The sequence below is a fragment of the Lotus japonicus genome, chromosome 3 (assembly GCF_012489685.1).
Source record: "Lotus japonicus ecotype B-129 chromosome 3, LjGifu_v1.2".
In the NCBI taxonomy this organism is placed as follows: Eukaryota; Viridiplantae; Streptophyta; class Magnoliopsida; order Fabales; family Fabaceae; genus Lotus; species Lotus japonicus.
The window spans coordinates 94,936,925-94,957,054 of record NC_080043.1 but is presented as its reverse complement, the minus strand read 5'-3'; the positions used below and the strand labels follow the sequence as shown (position 1 = coordinate 94,957,054).

Below are 20,130 nucleotides of genomic sequence, written 5' to 3'. Positions count from 1 at the left end.
CTTTCCAAATTAATACTTCTAAAGTTTATCATCTCTTTCATATTAAATATGAGGGTGAACTTGGAAAAAATTATTTAATGCTTCCTAGATATTAGAAAGTGACTTATATTTTGTAACAAAAATTTTTTAAAAAATGTGACTTATAATAGGGAACGGAGGGAGTATCAGTTCAACCTCTATTACGTGATGAGTTCTAATTACCCTCTAAATTAATTTTTATATTTTAATTATTAATTTATTTATAAATAATTTTATTAGTAGAGTTAAAATTAGTAACCCTTAGACGACCCCTTCTAGGAGAAATTTACTATAATTTACTTGCAAAACATACTTTTTTCAATTGAAGCAGTTGTGTACTCCCTTCAAATGTAGTACATGTGTATTTCATTCTTTTTCTTCTTCTTTTTTTGTCAAAATGACCTCTAGCTAGTTCGAAAATCTCAAGTACATGATTGGAAGCCTAGAAGCTTTGTTGAAGATCCACATTCCCAATTAAATGAGATAAGGATAAGGATGATTATTCGGTTTCTATTATTCTGTCATTGATGCCACTCTTGGAGGTTCAAGTGTTACCTCTTCCACCCACGTGTCATGTACGTAGCAGCTGATACATACTTTTTTTCTTTCTCGAACACTTTTTCTAAAGATAAGAATCATCAATTCTTCTATTCTGTGACTGATATCAAATGTTAGCCATGCACCCTTAATACTCTAGCTAGTTGATTAAATATACTCAAAAACATATTGCAATGGTAGCAATTTTGGCCAACCTTTCAAGACAGCTAGAGTCGCAACTATATATAGATATATAGATGTCAGGATTGGCGTATGAAAGTCTTAGAGATGATTTGTTTATCGTTAGAAAGGATGAAAATAGGAAAATAACACATTTTAATTATTTAATATACTTTTTGTTAACTCAAAAAAATTTGTCATGTCGTTTTCATATTTTTCTAAGAGTAAACTAAGCACCAAGTTTTACTGTCCCCATTGCATATATACAGATGTAAATTGGTGTGTGCATTTGCTATATATGAAGTTTGATTGAAATGGTCCCCAATTATATACTCATGTGTAATAAGTTTGAGATAGTTGAGTACATATTCAATTCATTGGACTAGTAAGTTCATTAAATTACCTCTTCCCTTACAAACATTGACTTCAAGCCCAGCAAAGCCTTCTGTTTGAATATCACTTATTAAAAATTAAACATTCCATCAAGAAGCTTGAGGCAACTTTACTACATCAAATTCTCCATCCCCAATTCCTGAACCCTCCTTTGGCAAGTTGACAGAGACAACATAGTATATTATGCAGGCCAAGAAAGACCCAACCCAAAAAACCCAATGTCCATTCCACACTGAGCCTCCCTGAAGCAGTGCTGGGCCTAGGCACCTTGCTGGGTTCAGGCCCACACCCGCATAACCGGGCCTTCCGGTCACAGTTATGGACACAAACACGGCGAGCGCCATGGCTCCGGCTACCACCATGCACACCATTGGCAAGCCCAATTCCTTGGCCCTTTTCTTGTCAAATGCCAAAGTTACACCCAAAAACAGCACCAGAAATGTGCAAGAAATTTCCAACAACAAAGCATCATACTCTGTTATTGCAGAATTTACCCCATTGCCACCAATTGTACAGCCTCCTAAGGAATATGTGTGTACCAATTTTGGATCCATCACACACTTGAGTACAAAGAAACCAATTATCGAGCCCACGCATTGTGCGAACATATAAATGAGGGCGCGAGTTAGAGTCACAACACCTTTTAGAGCAGCGATGATTGTGAAAACAGGGCTCATGTGGCCCCCTGATAAGGGAACTGTCACAATTAGGAATAGGAAGGCTATGATAAACACTACAAACGGAACAAGGAGTTTAGGGTCTGTTTCATGTGAGTCCAAGCATGCAATGATGGAAGTTGTCAAGGTGAATACTAGAGATGCAGTAGCTGCCAACTCGGTCATGGCTGCTTTCCATGTCTGGAATTGAGAAAAAAAATTAAAAGTGAGGGAAATTATTTCATATTGTTTTAGATGTTTGTTTTTACAATGTGTATAAAAGTGAGGGAAATTATTTCATATTGTTTTAGTCCATTTGCTACGTTCATTGTGGCTAAATGTTCGAGGATAGAAGGGTACATACCTCATTTGCTGGAATATTCATGGTACGAAGACAAAAAATATGGTTTTTAGCTCTACACAATTTCCCCCCAAGAACAAACACAATGGACAAACATTGGATCTCCATTACAAAAATAAAGGACTAATATTGGATCAGTGCAATTAAATCATGAAAAGAAAACTTGCCAGTTGTTAAGCAGTAACTAGTACAAATTCCATTTCAAAAAAAAAAAACAGTTATGATCATTTTCATGCTCTACAGTTAACATAAAATTTCCGAACCCCACTATCTCCTTGAGATGAGGTAAATGTAAGTCTTTTATATGTGTTCTATAAACCTAATAATTTTCCCTGTTTTAGATGGAGCACTATTCTCCCACCCTAAATAACATAATATAAAATTTTATGGAAGAGACGTCCAAAATTTTCTAGAATTGGGCCGGTCTAATCAATTTGGATGCAACAGATCATTGTAATTTTAGACCAAGTTGGGTTGAACTATAATTGAAATGAACCACTAGTTCACCAGTAAAGCCCAATATTCATTAAAAGTCATACTAGTTTTTAAGTATTTCTCATTTATACTGTTGTGTTTAACATTTTTTTTACACTTGGAATAAAATTTTGTTAATATGATTGAGTCAATCAGTAATATTTACTTTTAAAAATATCATAAATAAAAATATGCTACAAAATTGTTGTCAATTTGTATGCATTTGTGATGATAGACTAAGAAATATGCTGCCAGAATTATTATTTTTATCACTGCACAGCTTAGAAAACTGGCATTGTTTAGCATCATAGTTACAATCATGCGCGCATATACTGTTTTGATACCCACTTTGAGACGCAAAAAAATGATAAGATCAATGTTTCTAATCCTTGCGTTGCGATGCAAATTGCTCACCCTGTGTGAATGATCTTTATTTCATTGTGTTGTCTAGAGCAATATATTTGTCTTTTCCCCCCATTGGTTGGTTCTTTCATACTTGAGTTGAGATCGTAGTAAGTTTGTTATGTCATCACAACTTCTAGAAACTATTTTTGTCATACACCTGACTACAACTTCAAATTGTGGTGGTTTCACAAACTGTATGTGTTTCAGTGTCCGCCAAAAGCGGTGTCCACCAATCACTTTTTGCCTAAGTATTTAGGCCCCATTTGGAAGATCTTATTTGAGCTTATCTGATAGCATAAGCTCTTATGTCAGTGTTTGGGAGAGCTTATGCAAACACCTGTCGTAAGCTGTTTTGAGCTTATTTTCATAAGCTATTCAGGATAGCTTATGAAAAAGAGCTTATGATTATATATAGCTTATTTTTAATTTATTTCAATAAAAAATTTAAAATAGCTTATGTGCACTTTTATCATAAGCGCTTATGACCATAAGCGCTTAATTAAGCTGTGTTTCCAAACAGGGCCTTAGTATCAATGGTTCATAACAAATGTAACAAAAAAAAAGGTTCATAACAAAGGCATGTTACGTGGTCGTGTGTGACTTTGACCCGGTACATGACCTAAATAACTCTTAGTAAAATCAATGAGGACTTTGCTCTAGACATGTGCTTTCAAGGACTAATGTTGAGGAAATTCACCATATGATGCTAACTAAAATGAATATATGAGACCTAGAAACTATGCATGTATTGAGTTACCTCTGATCTGAAAATCTCATGTACTCCAATGGAAGCAAGAAACTTTCCCCTTGAAGCGTTCTTTCTTTCATTGGAAGTTTGAACATACCTCGAAAGTTGTTCATCCGCCACCTGAGAGTTAAAAGAATTCATGAGTCCTAGGTTTTAAGAAAAGAATAAGGATGTGTTATTTGGCAACTGATGTTATTAGTCATATATATATAACAAAATGCTTTCTATAGCACTTGGCCTGCAAGCTATAAAATCCAAAGTGTATGTTCATGTGCTAGCTCTTCCAACACGGTCAATTTTGTGCTTTCTAGTTCTCTCCAACTTGAACAAAGCCAATTTTTGGACCTATGTAACCTCTGATTTCTACAATGAAGCATTCCAAACTAAACTACTAGCTACTCTCTTTTTTGTCCAAACATGTTTGGATCAAACACTACCCTCACATCATGTGAAAATAAAATTTCAAAGAGCAGTATTGTGATGCATATAGATAAGTAATTCATGTACAAGCAATAGCATGCTCACTCAACTGATACATGAAGAAAAAACCCTAAAAGTCATACAATAACCCCTAAATCCAATATTCGAAAGAGACACCAATTGACTGAATTCTGAGCAGATTTCTTTTTAATCAGCGCTCCAATTTCAAACAACTCAACCGGCTTTGTCGAACTTGCAATCTAGAGAAACCAATATTGCAGCTTTAGCAGCACCGAAAGGAGTCAAACCGGCAACATGAGAACATGGAAAGGAGAGAACGACTTCTTTATAACCAATACAAACAGCACAAGAAAGCGGAAGAGGGAGATGGATGCGGCAATGGTGGAGATGGTAACGGCTAAGGCGGCAGCGGAAATGGCGGCCTATGAAAAAAAGCTTCGGCCAAAAAAATGGCAGATCAATACACTTTTATATTGTTGCTGTTGTTATTATCCTTTTTTATAAAACTATATTTTGCTGCCAAATTATATACTCTATCCGATTTTATGTTCCATTTATTTTTTTAAATTCATTTTGCAGACTATTCAGTATTAATGTATCAATTGCAAACAAATCATATTTTATGTCAAAAAAATTTAAGCATGTTTTTTATGGTATGGGCAATCTTTTTCTTTCAATAATTAGGAAATAGAATTGCGAAGTGCAAGCCTTGGCTTTGGAAAGACTACTATAGGAACCTGGAATGCTTATTTAGAAATTTGGTGCAACTATAACCAAAATCAAATCCCAACCTCTTACAAATGACTAGTAATACAATCAATATGAATGACTTACCTCCAACCAACCTATACATTATCTACCATAACAGTTGCACACTTCATGTCTCAACTATTATAAACTTGTCATGCCAAAACTCACCCAGCAATTGAAGTGATATAGACAAGCTTGAAATCCTATATATACTCTATTAGTCCTACTTTCTTAATATGTGAGTGCTCTGAGCAACATTCAATTTGAAGGAACCTAACCAAAGAAGAAGTATGGGAAACCAAGATACTTGGAAAGGTGTCACAAAGCAGGCCAATCCTGGGAAAGCTACTATATTGGCTCTTGGCAAGGCTTTCCCTCACCAACTTGTCATGCAAGAGTATTTAGTTGATGGATATTTCAGGGACACTAACTGTGACAATCCTGAGCTCAAGCAGAAACTCACTAGACTTAGTAAGTATATACACATCTCTCATTTCCCCTTTTATATGTGTATATAGACTTCATTCCAAAATGATTTTTGTATAATTTGTATGGTATATACCATCTTTTACATTAAACTTAGGTGATTCATTTCAAGCCAGCTTCTCTTCCATCAGAATCAATTCTAAAACCCAGAAGTTATTCACAGACGCTTCTCCCCATAATTGATTCTGAAGATTCTGGCTTCAGAATCAATTACAAAAGAGTTTCCAAGCATGCACTAAGTTGCACTGGCAGATGTTTGTACTTATTAGCACTAGAATTGAAGTGATAGAAATGATACCTTGCTAGCCAATAGTTACTTTTTAATACTTGGTGCATATTTAGAGATCTTTCTAAAATTGATTCTAAAGAAAGAAACAATTCTCGGGAGAAGTAGCTGGGTGTCAGAATTAATTCTGATGAATTCCAAACATGCTATTAATAGGTTCCCTTTCTGTCTTATAGCATGTTTAGATGAGCTTTTCTTTTAGCAGAATCAATAATGAACCCCAGAATCTACTCACAGAAGCTTTTCCCCATAATTGACTCTAGTTTCAGAATCAATTGTAGAAGGGGTTCCAAACATGCATTTAATAGTAATGCTATATCCATTATTATCACTTTGGCTTTATGTGGTATAAACAGGCAAGACAACCACAGTGAGAACAAGGTACGTGGTTATGTCTGAGGAGATACTGAAAAAGTACCCGGAACTTGCGGTTGAAGGCACCCCCACTGTAAAGCAAAGGCTAGAGATATGCAACAAAGCGGTGACAGAAATGGCAATTGAAGCTTCCCAAGTCTGCATCAAAAGCTGGGGAAGAGCTTTATCAGACATAACCCATGTGGTTTATGTGTCATCTAGTGAAGCTAGACTACCTGGTGGTGACCTCTACCTAGCCAAAGGACTTGGACTGAACCCTGATACTAAACGAACCATGCTCTATTTTGCGGGTTGTTCTGGAGGTGTGGCTGGCCTAAGAGTTGCAAAAGACATAGCAGAGAACAACCCGGGAAGCCGAGTGCTGCTCACTACTTCTGAAACTACAATCATTGGGTTCAAGCCACCAAGTGCAGATAGACCCTATGATCTTGTTGGGGTGGCACTTTTTGGGGATGGTGCTGGTGCCATGATAATTGGCTCAAACCCAGTATTGGAAACTGAGAAGCCTCTCTTTGAGCTTCACACAGCAGTTCAGGAGTTTTTGCCAGACACCGAGAAGAAAATAGATGGCAGGCTGACAGAGGAAGGGATAAGCTTCAAGCTAGCAAGGGAACTTCCTCAGATAATTGAAGACACTGTGGAGGGGTTCTGTGAGAAACTAATGGGTGTCGTCGGGTTCCAAAACAAGGAGTACAACAACCTGTTTTGGGCTGTGCATCCAGGAGGGCCAGCAATCTTGAATCGCATTGAGAAGAAGCTTGATTTGCTGCCAGAGAAGCTGAATGCAAGTAGAAGAGCTCTCATGGATTTCGGCAACGCAAGCAGCAACACCATTGTTTATGTGCTGGAGTATATGATGGAAGAGGGGCTCAAGATTAGAAAGGGTGGTGAAGAAGATCCTGAATGGGGCTTGATACTTGCTTTTGGACCTGGGATTACTTTTGAGGGAATTCTTGCTAGGAACTTGGGTGCTTGAACTCCCGAGAAAATATGATGCAAGGTTTACTAGTATTATAATTATTACAGCAAGTGTTTATGTGACACTTGCACTATCAAAAGCAAATTCAAGGCTTTGATGAATGAAAGTAGAAAGGAGGTATAAAGACCCTTATAAGGTAAAACATCTTCCCCTGTTACAAATTATAATGCTAAGAACAGCATAAATCTTGCAACTGAATGATTATCAAATTGGATGTAACTAAAAGTCAGAACACAAAATTATTTAAAAAGGACAATCAGATATAGGCAAAACACCTTCCCTGTAAAAATAAAGTTCATATTTCACTCGTTAACCAACAAGATATACAATTCCAAAAATATGCCATCTACGTTATGATGGTCACCAGCACATGCCAGAAAACAAGAGACCCTCTAAATTTGCAAATGAATCACAGAATTAACCAATGCAAATAATTACATGTTTTCACCTGAAGAATCCAATCAGCACAGCTCAAGAATCTCGTGGTGCCCAGTGCAAATACATAGTGAGCTGTGAATGGCTCAACAATCTGAAAATACAAAATGAAACAAATTCAGAAAGAAAACCAATAGGTTCAGATCCTATACATGTAATGTTGGATAGAGATCCATAAGTTACAAAATTACACTTTGGTGTTCTTCATGACTCGAAGTTGGGGTAGTACTGGAAGTCTGGAACAGCTTCTAGACATACACAGAATGCCCCCTAAACAGTTTGAGAAAGTTATCCGCTTATGTTATCTTTTTGAACCACAGAAAGAAATCTGACTCACTTTATTTCTACTCAATAAATTACTTCTAAAGCAATGAAACGTTAGAAACACAGATCACTAAACTAAAGTGCATATTTGGAAAAATAACTATGTAATTAAACTCAAAAAAGAGAGAGAACAGTATGTCCTCCTTCCAGTCCCAACTGCTAGTAACACATATTTTGCACTCCAGGAACTTGGAAATGAACATGTTATGCTGTTGCTGTGCACCAACATCTCACTCACATGAAGCCGTGACTGCAGCTGTGGATGCAGAGAAACAAATAAAAGAAGCATCTCTTGTATAAGGTGTATTTATAATTTATAATTCCTTACATACATTTGCACTAGGTGAGAGAAGTTACACAAACTGAATTGTCAACTTGTCTGGTTTCAACCAATCTACAAACAACAATAACAATACTTGCTAGTGTTTAGAATACAATGCACTTATATACTTCCTCTATATATTCCCCTCCTCAAATGATAATACACTATAAAAAACAATAGAAAAAAAAAATGAAAATATTTCACATTCATAAACACACAAATTTACATTACTGATAACATGTTTGGATCAGATTCTCTTCCTTGCAAAATCCAACTCTCAAACATAGAATATGAGCTTCTCTCATAATAGATTTTGGCTTCAAACTGGATTACTAGTATGTTTAGGAGCTTCGAACTCGATTACTAGTAAGTTTGAATAGGTGGTGGTACAGAATCCAAACATAGAAGCTACTCATAGGATAGGAGCTTCTCTCAAAGTTGATTTTGGCTTCAAACTTGATTACTAATAAGTTTGAATTTGTGGTGGTACAGAATTCATACATGACTCCAGATATAGCTTCCCCGGAAGCGATTATGGAGCTTCCTACTGCAAATCTAAACACTCTAATCTCTATACACAACATGGTTCCAAACATACTACAAGTTGGGGTCCCTAGTCATCATCATCTTCCTAGGAGGAAATGGGTGTGTCTTGAATTCATTCAAGAAGGACTTATGCAAAAGCTTATCAGCCTTAGTGAGTCCAGTGAGACCAACAGCATCAGGGTCTTGAAGAATGGGATTATGCAGAGGATTCAAACCCTCCAAATTGGACCTCAACATCTTATCCTTCCTCAAATAGTCACCCTTCTTATCAAACCAATCACCCCAACCTTCCCTCAACGGCGAAACCATCTTCCCCACCTTCAACAAAAGCGCATCCTCCACCCCCTTCACCTCAATCGCCTTCATCCTCACCCGTTCCTCCACCGCCACATCATCCGACCCAAACGCACCCCTACCGGAATCCTCCGCCACCGCCGGGAACAACCAAACTTCCTCGTCCCACTGCTCCATCATCGAGCGCTTGCTGAACGCTCTTCGGATCACGCCTTCCACGTGGTAGAAGAAGTACCCTGAAGCGTTGTTCTGCTCCTCTATTGAGGGATCGTCGTCTTCTTCCGCGTCCGTGGGTTGTTCCTCCACCACGTCGAGCGCGTCGATGGTGTCCTCGCCGCCGGTGGCGTCGTCGTTCGCGGAATCGGAGAGGAGGGAGTCGTAATTCACCTCGTGAGAGGGATAGCGTCGGTGTGGGGGGATGTAGCGGAGGAGGACGGATACCGAGAGCATGATGAGAAGCGCTGAAACGACGACGCAGGCGAAGCCGCCGTAGCGGGGGCGTCGCCGGGACCGGAGATTTCTCAGCATTTTTTCTTCGTCGGACGGAAAATTCGATTCGATTTTTTCTATAATGTGAATTGAAATTAAAATGAATGTTATTGATTTTTTTATTCAATGTGCATTTTGAAGGAAACTGAACAAAAAATGTGACATGAAATAAAAAGCTTTTGAAAACAAAAATTTATATACACCTTTCATATTTTTATTATTTTAATTTTATTTGTAACGTGACATAATGGAGAATTATGCTTGCATTTTTTTTTAATTTAATTTTTCAGAAAAGAAGGGAAAAAAGCTCAACCAATCAAGTTGCAATATACATTAAAAAGATAGAACTGAAAGGAGTAAAGCCAAAACTGAAGAATCTATCTGCATGCTAATCACTGTCTTGATGTAGCATATGGTATGGATGGTCTTTTTCCTTTCAATTAGGAAAACTTTCGTGTACGTTTTTTTGTAACTTCAATGCTAATTAATTAAAGGATTTGATTTGATGGATTTTAGACTAAAGGTGAAGTGTGTGACAATCTTAGACGACAAATGACTTCAACATTTCATCTAAGCACGGTCATTAATCTCAACAAACATTAGTGCAATTTAAAGAATATTTACATTTCAATGAACTCAACGTGAATCCAACACAACACTGATCCACATTGAACATTAGTAGCTTGAGATAATGATATGAAACCATGTGTAAAACATGCACTTATGTGTTCAATTAAGTAAGCTAAAGATGTCGCGGAAAGATTTTTAACTGAAAACCTGTTTAGGATCAAAATCACTCAAATCCAAACATAAATTTCCACTTCAACAAACCATTTTTCATCAAATATAACAACCTTGACTTGTGCTTGTGCCAGTATCAATTTGCACAAAAGCAATTACAAACAAATATGACTTGTGCTTGTGCCAGTATCAATTTGCAGAAATCAGGCATTCTTGGGCTGCATTTACATGCTGACATGTGAAATGCAATAAGTGCTTTTTGGTTTGTATCCAAACGGATAGTTAAATTTGTTTTGTGAAACGCATCTTACACGGAATAGACAGAGATCGCAGAGTCCATATTTTTAAGGTAGGTTTCATTAGAACTTAAGAACGTGAAGAAGTCATAACAAAAATGAATCCAAAAGCCTAAGCAAATAGAGACTCTGCATTTCCAACTATAAATAGCCGTATCTCAAACATAAATATATTTAGTTTCCTTCATCCCTAACTTTACATTTCCACCAAGGAAACAACTGTGAATGTACTCTAACAATGGGAACCAACCATGATGCCTCATTAAGTTAATAGTAACTGTGGGACCGCACCAAAGCAGATCTTCAATCACACCACTCCAGAGGGAAGACGAAGAACAAGCTGTCCCCCGAAAACACTGCAATTATCATAAGGACAAGACAAGAGTTAAGCTGGAAAGATCTTGAGACACTCTCAGCAAAAGCTGCTGCAAAATGAATGCATGAACAAGGAAAAAGAAAGAGCTAGATCATGAACTATACTGACCTTTTGACATAATAGTAACAGAAATCTGCTAAGATGAAGGTTTGGACAATTTCTGAGATAAGCACCATTGATGGCCATAAACCATACCCCAAGGCAACCAACAAATGTCCACGAGTATCTAAAACCTGTTGCAACAAATAGTTAGGAGACCACAATTGAAGTGTGTTTGGATCTCAGTTGAGTGCAACGTGAGTGGGTTTTCATCCCAATCTATAATTAAGTGTTCCATATGCACTAGTACCAACAGATATTAAAACATAGGCTAAGAAATCCAGTAAGCTATACGCCAAAAAGAAACAAGCTAAGAACAGATAAATATTCTAACTGAATGACTATTAAATGGGATGTAAGTATGTAACAAATTTAGAATCACAACAAAAAAAATATTCAAAAGCAAAATCAGATGCACGCAAAACTCATGTCCCGTAAAAGCTCTGCTAGGAAAGATGGCTCAAATGCTCAATTATACTATTAAAAATGAAAAAGAAACTCAAATTTGTAAAATAAAGTTTGTATTTCAATCCTTAACTAATAAGATAGATAATACCAAAAAAGCCATCTTAGTTATGATGATCACCGGCTCATGGCAGAAAACAAGTAACCCCTAAATTTGCAAATGAATCAAGGAAATGACTAATGCAGTTAAGTGTTTTCATGAACATACCTGAAGAACCCAGTGAGCACAGCTCAAGAATCTTGCAACGCCCAGTGCAAATACATAGTGAGCTGTGAATGGCTCAACAATCTGAAAGTAACAAACAAAACAAATTCAGAACAAAAATAAATAGGATCAGATCCCATAAATGTAAATGTTGGAAGGAAGGAGATTCAAAGGTTGCAAAATTATACCTTTGTGTTCTGCATGACCCTCAGTTGGGGTAGTACTGAAACAGCTTCTAGATATACACAGAATGCCCAGAAAATCCTGTTCAATATATGATGAGAAGTTGACGGATGAATAAGCAAGGCTAACACAGCACATGGTATCACCTGCATCATATTTCAAAAGAAGAGTACATCAAAGCTGACTCTGATGAAAGGTAAACATACAAGTTACAAGCAATAAGTGACAAAATCATGAAATTATGAAGAGGAATAATTTAAACCCTTCAAGAAAACAGACAAAGTAGAGGACAGAAAGAACGTACGGGCATATAAAGAGATGCATTCAAATATGATCTGTAGCACTTTTTACTTTGTCATAGCACAAAGATTTATAGAAAATCATGAGTAGTTTAACAGCCCAAACCAGCACCAGAATTAGTAACAGAACCCTTCGCATGATATCTTGTAATCATGTAACAAGGAATTATCTTCCCATGTCACTCTACAGAACAAGATTATTTTAAGTCTTATTCATGCAGAAGAACATTTGCCTTGGTATCATAAAGCTAACATGACAAATTCAACATAACAGGAAAACTAGAAAACAACTTTAGTAAAAATATGATATTTCAGTATTAGCAACAATATATTTCAACATATACAAGATCTCACACGTGACATATTGAAGTTGAGAGATACTTCACAGTTCATAGATCATGGTTACCATCTAAAGAGACCATACAAAATATTCAAACTAATCATGTTAAACCTCAATCTCCACCACAAATGAACAAGAAAAAATGTTTTACCAACAAGTCTTAATAAAAGGATGAAAGGAAAGATGGTGCACTTGAGCTTACCACATAGTATATTGCAAAGTTATCCTTCTCCTCCATGTAACTAGCCTTCAGTTTAAAACGAATCATGTAAATAACCCACACTGTAGTTGCGAAAGTAGCAAAATCCAGCAGGGTGTGTATGTCATATTCCATGACAAAACTACAGTACAGCCTAACAGCTAAAAACATAGCTGTTAATTCCTGGGATTTGAGTGATAACCCTGTACAATACATCATTCAAACTATTAGCAAACTGGTATACATGTCTCCATCTCATCCCAATAACAAAAAACAAGACACTGATCAAGACCCTCACACACACAAATTAAATCAACCAAAAAGTGCCAACATGATTTGATGCTTAGCCCAATTGCCCAAAAAAAAAGAAAAAATAAAGAACTTCCCAAAATTCAATTTTTTGTTAAGGAAATCTAGATGGGTAAAAACCTAAAGAAACTAATCCCCAGAAATTGATCTTTTTACATACCCATGTTTTATTTTCTTGCCCTAAGCAAATTTACTGTTTATAAAACTAAAAAGGAGAATCTTTTAACCTAACATACCCAATTAACAAAACCCAGGAAGATCAAAGAAAACAAACAAAACACGCAAGAAATTGCAATTACAGTGCAACCAAATCGATGCAAAACAATGGAAATTTTGAGAAAGATTGTTAGGGTAAATGGTAAAAGGGGGAAATTGGGGTTACCGGCACAAGTCTTCTCCTTCATGAGCTTATAGATGAGAACGGAGATTCCGAGGGAGTGGACAGCTTCAGCAGCAACGAAGAGGTTATCGTGATCGTGAACGATGAAGCGAAGAAGGACGAGAGCGGCCATGCCGGAGACGACGGCGAGGAAGGCCTTGACCTTTGGGGGTTGGCGCCTGACCCATGTGGCGACGGTGTGGATCGACATTCTCTGAGGCCTCATGGTGAGCGAGGTTGCTGCAGATTGTGAGCGAGGTTTCGAGTTCCCAATGCTCAAACACACAAAGAGACACACTCTCTCTCGGTTAAGATTGGAACACGAGATTTGAGAGAGAGAGAGAGAGAGAGAGAGAGAGAGAGAGAGACAGTGAAATGCTAAGTTGAATTGAAACGCGCATAAAATAAAATAAAATTACAATTATTTTTTTCAGTTTTTGGAAAATAATATTTTGAAAATGTGTTCTTAGAAAATATTTTACATATTATGATCAAAACAGAAAATAAAAGTCATTTTCATTTTTAGTATTTTCACTAAAAATGAAAATGTGCTAAGCCACCAACACTACTACCATCTTCATCGAAGCCACCACTACCACATTCGTCATTGCCACCACATTTATCGCCACCATCCCCATCAACTAGTGACATGAAAAGTGGTGGTGGTGGAGGTTGGTGGTTGTGGTGGAGGTGTTGAGGCGGCGGCAGTAGTGAGGGCAACAATGGGAGGTTAGGAGCAGTATTGATGGTGATTGTAGTGGTGGTGGTGGGGTGATAGTGGTGCAGTGGCAGAGGTGGTGATAATGGCAGTGGCAGAAACGACGACTAGATAAATGATTAATTGTACACTTTTTATTTTTAAAGAAATTATCATTATGGAAAAAAATGATTCGGGAATAGTTTTTATTGGAAGTAGGTTTAAATTCATTGAGTAATGATTTCATAATATTTAATTTGGTTCAATATTCATTGATTGAAATTTTTTAATATTAACTTAAGAAACCAGGGAAATTATTAATTTATAATATCCATTGATTGAATAATTGTTTCAAAATATAAGTAATATTGACTTAATTTTAATTTACTTTCAAAAAAAAGACTTATTTTTAATTTAATATATAAGCTTAAAATATGAAATATTAACTTAAGTGATAAAATATAAAATTTCTAACTCACTTATCTTAAATATCATCTGTTAACATAATATTAGGGTGGTTTAACTCAAACTTTACCTAGGGTTATTTTGATAACTTCACTCCATGTAAAAAGGATGTATGGCTTATAGAAGAGTGTATGACGTGGCATGCAAAGATTAAAGAATAAAAACTCAAATTAAATGTATAGATGTGGATTTGAAAAGTTGTATATTGATATTATACACTTCTTAAATAGATAGATTTGAAGATAAAATTTCATAGGTAAATAACAGTGGTCTAATATATTGATTGGCTCCATGGCCCTGCATAAAATTAATTGGTATTTCATGGAAGAAATCAAGAAACTGTTTTTTCAATGAAAAAGACATCAAGAAGAAACATGATCAATGTGCTACTCAAACATAGAACTTAGAAGGGTTTAGAGTTCACAGAGAGAAATGAATTATGTACAAATTTTAGATCACATTTGCAGTGTGATGAAGCCTAACTCTGAAAAAAATACATTCATGTCTAGTGCCCTTCTAAATCTCCATCTAAATTGCAACAATTAATTTTTCTCCCTGCATCTAGCTTTACATATATTCCACCATTCTCTAAGAACTTCTGCATAAAGCACTTTGCAATGTTTGGGGTAATGCCTCTAACAAAAACCAGACTTGGAAACTTGACACTTAAAAAGAAGCAGAACCTTCTTCTCAGTATTCTCTACCTCGTCTTTCTTCCTTTTCAGTTTTAATACCAAAGTTTACCTAAAGAAGCCGTTGACTTTGTTCCTCTAAGTTCAGGCTTTTGCTTGTCTTCCTCAAGGGCCACCATACCCAAATGTGATGGATCATCCACCATCATCCTTGCCACCAAGTAACCAGCAATAGACCAAGTTTGGCTTTTCCGCGCCTGCTTCCCAATGTACCTACCAAGCTTTCCATCATAATATTCAGGCCAATTGTCCTTCTGCAACCTGGTTTCAGCTATCTCAAGCGCGCGTCTCGCAATATGGGGCCGTCCTGTCTTGATAGAGGCCGCAGCAAGAAGCCATATGAGGACTGTAACCACCATACAGAATTCAATGTCATCATGTTACCAAAGAACTTTATGGAGTACCAGTATCTCAAAGTTAGTGCATAACTAGATAACCTAACATGCATTCCCTATTCTTAATCTAAATAGAGTTTAAATATTTATACACAGCAAGTGTAAAACTTCTTTAGACATAAAATAGCCACATCAGAATACATACTCAAACAGTTATGTGCCTTTTCTGGTGGCGAAATTAAAACCTATTGATTATTGAATGTCACATTGTGTATAAATTAAATTCATCTAAATAATAGATTCACTAATCTTTTCCAATAAAAAGTGCTGTGTTCACTAACATAGTTACATGCAAATGGTGGCAGAAGATTAAAAATACCTGGCCAAGATCCTCCATTGTGGTAACTCCATCTTGTGTTTTTTGGGTCACATCCGGTTATGATTCGCCACTCATGGTGTTCAAGGGCTGGATAAGAAACTTTTACTGGCATCTCGCCGATTAAGTCCTCCCACCGCGCTTCTATGAGATCCATGATTGCAATGGATTGCTCAGGAGTGGCCAAGCATGACAGAATTGCAATGCAATTTCCAAGGCAAAACCAGCGGAAATCCATCCTTGCAGGACTGACATTCCCAACAAAGTAACCACCATGATGAGGCATGAAGTCAAAAATCCAATTAGGTAGAGAATCAGGAATGACATTGAACTTGTTAACTGCAGTGTGCGAGTACTCTTCTGTTTTATAGCGATACACGTCATTAAGTTGCTTCGAATCCAGCCAAAAATAGCTTCTCACATGATAGCTTAAGGCATGTAACCGGTTCTCAATTCGTTCCACAAACTTTTTCCCCTCGGCATCTTGCTTCAGCAATTGCAAGGCACACCTTAAAGCCATGAAGAAAAGTGCTTGAATTTCAATTGGATACCCATAAAGACCCTGAAACCATAGATCAAAAAATGATAGTAAGAAACATTGGAATTGTAAATTATGATGGCCTATCAAATCTTCCAGAATCACTGCTACTCCCTAAAAAATTACTAGGAGTAGCATCTCTTAGAATCCAATTCTCTGTCTATTCAAACATACACTTCCTAGATTTCAAATTTTCTGCAAACTCACCATTCTACGATCAATCATGCAGCATCCATCAGCACATAGTAGAGTTGGAAACGTGTCGAATCCCTCTGAAAGGCATAAGTTCAGAATCAAGCGCATACCCTTCTGACATTCAGGCAGATCAGCCAAGGAAGTGTCTCCAGTGGCTTTTGTGTATGCGCGAAGTAATATGATCCACCAGAATCCAGAATCAACAGGAGCAACCCTGCCTATTGCACTCCCACCAAAGTCTGCTTTCAACTTCTCTTGCTCTTTTTGTGGATCATGGAGTACTTTAAAACTTGCTGGCATTACACCTTCTGATAGATCAAAACAATCAACTATTTTCTCTGATGATTGAAGGTGAAGTGTCTCTGTGATGAAATTTTTTACAATGCCAAATTCCTTATTCATCAGAAAAGCCAAAGCACTAGGGACAAAGTCTCTTACAAACACCTGCACAAATATAATTACGATACATTAACTCTCCACAGAAACCCAAAAGGGGTAGATGTATAATGATCAAAGCCACACATCTAGGTAAGTAAAGAAGATGAAAATGAGGGATACAGAGAAGAAAGAAAAAACTCCTACATTTAGCTAAAGTCTAGCTTGTGTGTCTGGATTTGATTCAACATTTAATCTCAAGTGTATCTAAATCCATGAAAAGTGTAAACCATAGCTTTATTGTATAACAAACAACTTGGAGAAGGAAGAGAACGATGAACCTAACCAAGCTATTTTCAGAATCACACTATCATTACCTAGTGTTTTAGACAAAAGTTGAGTAAAATTTTCAAACCACAAACTCCATAGACAAGAAATAGAAGCATTTAGGAGATGACAACATCCTGGTACCTGATCATAATTAAGTTTCTCATTAGAATTATCCAAAGCTGCAATTGTACCTACTGGCTGGCCACGAAATGTTACTAAGGATTTCCTCAGAGCTTTCCAACCTTCAGATATTATTGGATGTGGATCCAAATCCAATGTCAATAATCTCGAGGTATTCACAGAATGAGCAAGATGATCTGCTGGGAGAGAAAGCCCTGAGGATAGTTCAGTAGCAAATGACTTGTTGGATTTTTGAACCTTGTCCCATGCTGTTGAGAAATCCTCAGGTTCTTCCTCGTCGATATCTGCCAGAGTACATGATGCTTCTGTACTTCCAATATATCCTTTCTGTTTGTGAGAACAATCCATGTGAAAGGAAGATATCTCCCAAAAAGCTTAATTGGGACAGAGAGTACTCTAATTGCACTAGTAATGATCAAATCCTGCAATTAAATCATCACAAAACAAATGCTATAAAATTAACATAAATTTGAACCATGCTCATGAGCTGCTAAAATTCTTTGTAGTAACACGAAAAAGCACAAGAAAAAAATGTATAATGATTTCAAACATGCATAGTTTTATAGATTCCAGAAAGCAGATAAATATTCAGAAACTCAGGCATCATTCTTTATATCAAAATGAACTTTGTTTCACTTTTAACATACAGGTTCCCTAAATGGTAGCATGTAAGTATCATGAATTTCTTATGATTATGAAATAAACCTCACACCTTTAATTTCAAGTGGTTTTTAATTATCTCATCAGGAAAAAAAAAAACAAAAAAACACAGTGGTACATCCATGCATCCAATGTTGTAGATGCAGCAAGCAATAAGCATGATCAAGAATTCAATCATGAATAGACACAATCAACCTTGATTCGCATTCTCCCTGACAAAATTCACCTTGCATTCAGATTTTTATCAATATATAGAAGAGGAAGAAGCAGCTAGCAATGAGGAAATAAGACGATTACCACATCAACAACAACAAGAAGAAAACAATATCTAATTGAACTATTTCAGCGTAGTTTACTTTTGAAAGACAGAAATTGAGAAAGAACACACAGTTGAGGGGAAAGGGATCAAGAATCACGCAGTAAAGAGAGTGCAGGAGATTCATCATGCAATGAAATGCAAGCAAGAAAGTTTCAGGGGAAACGAAAAAAGAAAGCATTATGCTTATGCATAAACATGAAGCAGGGTAACAGGTACAGAATGATAGGATGAAGAAAGCAAACCCCAGAACCAGAAGCAGAAGCAGTTGAAGAGAGAGAAAGTATCTCTGACTCTAAGAAAGTAGTTGAAGAAGAAGAAGGTTGTGACTTGTGAGAGTGGTGGCGGGACTTCTGTAATGCTTGCTTTGTAATCGAACGTTACATTTGCCTTTTCTATCACCCCATGGCAATATCATTCATCTGAATAATCTTCACATATATTACTCCAAAATAAGATATTAAAATTACTTTAATTTTTAAAGAAAAAAATTAAGGAATAATAAAATTAAACTACAAAATTGTAACCACAAAATGTTTTTTATGCAACAAAATGTATTAAATTTAGTTAATGATAAAATCCGCTCAACACAATTTCCAGAACGACGAATAAAAGAAAGTTCGAAACAATCAAAAGATAAAACTAAGTATCTACAATCATTAAGGACTGAAATAATGAAAGAATTTTTCGTTTATCGAGCACGACGTCGCGCCTCAGGCAGCTACAACACAATATGTCTATAATCACATCTACTCAGCCTAAATCAGAGGTCATAGAAAGTGTCCATCTAAAGTCCATCACTTCCGCAAATAAGGGAGACGTAACATCCAACATATAAGTAGAAGTTGTAACTAACACCTCCCAGCTGTGATTCTGAGCAACGCAACCCCGCCGCATGTTGAATCATTTCAATTTCCTTTTTGTTGGACATGTTTCGCTTAAAAATTTGCATTGACAAATAAATAAAATTGAAAACTGAAAACTACCCAAATAAATTCTTAAAAATAACTATAACAATAATTTTTTGAGTGAACATAACAAAGAGAGTTGAAATGATAATATTAGACAATGGCAATAAGTAGGTGATATTAGGAAAAGTGATTGAATAACAGTAATAACAATGGTGGTTTTTTTTGTGTGGTTACAAATGGAAATACAATGGTGGTTTTAGTACTCATTTGAAATAAGAAAAACAAAATTATAAAATTTAGATATAAATAAGAGATTAATTTCTATGCGCCGACGGTGTAAATAAGTTTTACACCATCATTCAATCACATCCCTCCATTTTGTTAGCTTACAATTAATTTTGAATTTAAGAATATCTAAAAATAGGAAATGGAAGGTTGTGATTGAATGATGGTGTAAAACTTTTTACACCGTCGGTGCATAGAAATTAATCTCTATAAATAACTACATATATTAAGAATTTTATACTTGTACATAAAAAAAAATTAGAGTTTAATGGATATGCACTGTCAGTGTAAAATAGTTTTACACAGACATCCAATTGAATTCCGCCAAATCAGAAAATATATTATTCTTTTAATTAAAATTAAAGTCAAATGTAATTATCTCTCCTATGTGGCATGCTTTAATTGGATGACTGTGTTTACACTG

General features: G+C 36.3%; 5 protein-coding genes across 5 annotated transcripts; 1 reads left to right on the top strand and 4 right to left on the bottom strand.

The window, feature by feature from the left end:
* Positions 1–999: 999 nt before the first annotated feature.
* Positions 1,000–8,137, bottom strand: LOC130745079 (probable aquaporin TIP1-2). The gene is made up of 5 exons (XM_057597223.1): positions 8,087–8,137; positions 7,716–7,772; positions 7,538–7,618; positions 3,782–3,892; positions 1,000–1,985 (listed from the first exon to the last, which is right to left on the bottom strand). The coding sequence occupies exons 1-5, from the start codon at positions 8,135–8,137 to the stop codon at positions 1,218–1,220; spliced, it is 1,068 nt and encodes a 355-aa protein (XP_057453206.1). The 3' UTR covers positions 1,000–1,217.
* Positions 6,112–7,529, top strand: LOC130747721 (type III polyketide synthase B). Its single transcript, XM_057600737.1, has one exon. The coding sequence runs from the start codon at positions 6,127–6,129 to the stop codon at positions 7,084–7,086; it is 960 nt and encodes a 319-aa protein (XP_057456720.1). The 5' UTR covers positions 6,112–6,126; the 3' UTR covers positions 7,087–7,529.
* A 630-nt stretch (positions 8,138–8,767) lies between the features above and the next one.
* On the bottom strand, positions 8,768–9,538 carry LOC130745078 (uncharacterized protein At4g19900-like). The gene has a single exon (XM_057597222.1). It carries the CDS (start codon positions 9,536–9,538, stop codon positions 8,768–8,770), a length of 771 nt encoding a protein of 256 aa, XP_057453205.1.
* Positions 9,539–10,579: 1,041 nt separating this feature from the next.
* LOC130747720 (uncharacterized) lies at positions 10,580–13,762 on the bottom strand. Its single transcript, XM_057600736.1, has 6 exons — positions 13,394–13,762; positions 12,706–12,905; positions 11,870–12,010; positions 11,685–11,765; positions 11,021–11,145; positions 10,580–10,892 (listed from the first exon to the last, which is right to left on the bottom strand). Exons 1-6 carry the CDS (start codon positions 13,614–13,616, stop codon positions 10,844–10,846), a joined length of 819 nt encoding a protein of 272 aa, XP_057456719.1. The 5' UTR covers positions 13,617–13,762; the 3' UTR covers positions 10,580–10,843.
* A 1,305-nt stretch (positions 13,763–15,067) lies between these two features.
* Positions 15,068–17,940, bottom strand: LOC130743071 (probable alkaline/neutral invertase F). Its single transcript, XM_057595182.1, has 4 exons — positions 17,535–17,940; positions 16,701–17,132; positions 15,959–16,517; positions 15,068–15,590 (listed from the first exon to the last, which is right to left on the bottom strand). The coding sequence occupies exons 1-4, from the start codon at positions 17,880–17,882 to the stop codon at positions 15,280–15,282; spliced, it is 1,650 nt and encodes a 549-aa protein (XP_057451165.1). The 5' UTR covers positions 17,883–17,940; the 3' UTR covers positions 15,068–15,279.
* Between the last annotated feature and the right edge of the window lie 2,190 nt (positions 17,941–20,130).

Excerpts from the sequence above, each read along its gene's own strand:
- LOC130747721 (XM_057600737.1), top strand. The coding sequence starts at position 6,127 with ATGTCTGAGGAGATACTGAAAAAGTACCCGGAACTTGCGGTTGAAGGC.
- LOC130745079 (XM_057597223.1), bottom strand. The coding sequence starts at position 8,137 with ATGCTTCTTTTATTTGTTTCTCTGCATCCACAGCTGCAGTCACGGCTT. Across the intron at positions 7,773-8,086 it reads AGCTGCAGTCACGGCTTCAT|AAGCTGTTCCAGACTTCCAG; the intron begins GTGAGTGAGATG and ends GTGTATGTCTAG. Across the intron at positions 7,619-7,715 it reads GTCATGAAGAACACCAAAGT|ATTGTTGAGCCATTCACAGC; the intron begins GTAATTTTGTAA and ends TTGTATTTTCAG.
- LOC130747720 (XM_057600736.1), bottom strand. The coding sequence starts at position 13,616 with ATGAGGCCTCAGAGAATGTCGATCCACACCGTCGCCACATGGGTCAGG. Across the intron at positions 12,906-13,393 it reads GAAGGAGAAGACTTGTGCCG|GGTTATCACTCAAATCCCAG; the intron begins GTAACCCCAATT and ends TGTATTGTACAG. Across the intron at positions 10,893-11,020 it reads TGTTACTATTATGTCAAAAG|TGTTTTCGGGGGACAGCTTG; the intron begins GTCAGTATAGTT and ends TGATAATTGCAG.
- LOC130745078 (XM_057597222.1), bottom strand. The coding sequence starts at position 9,538 with ATGCTGAGAAATCTCCGGTCCCGGCGACGCCCCCGCTACGGCGGCTTC.
- LOC130743071 (XM_057595182.1), bottom strand. The coding sequence starts at position 17,882 with ATGGATTGTTCTCACAAACAGAAAGGATATATTGGAAGTACAGAAGCA. Across the intron at positions 17,133-17,534 it reads AGAAACTTAATTATGATCAG|GTGTTTGTAAGAGACTTTGT; the intron begins GTACCAGGATGT and ends ATATTTGTGCAG. Across the intron at positions 15,591-15,958 it reads CAATGGAGGATCTTGGCCAG|TCCTCATATGGCTTCTTGCT; the intron begins GTATTTTTAATC and ends TGGTGGTTACAG.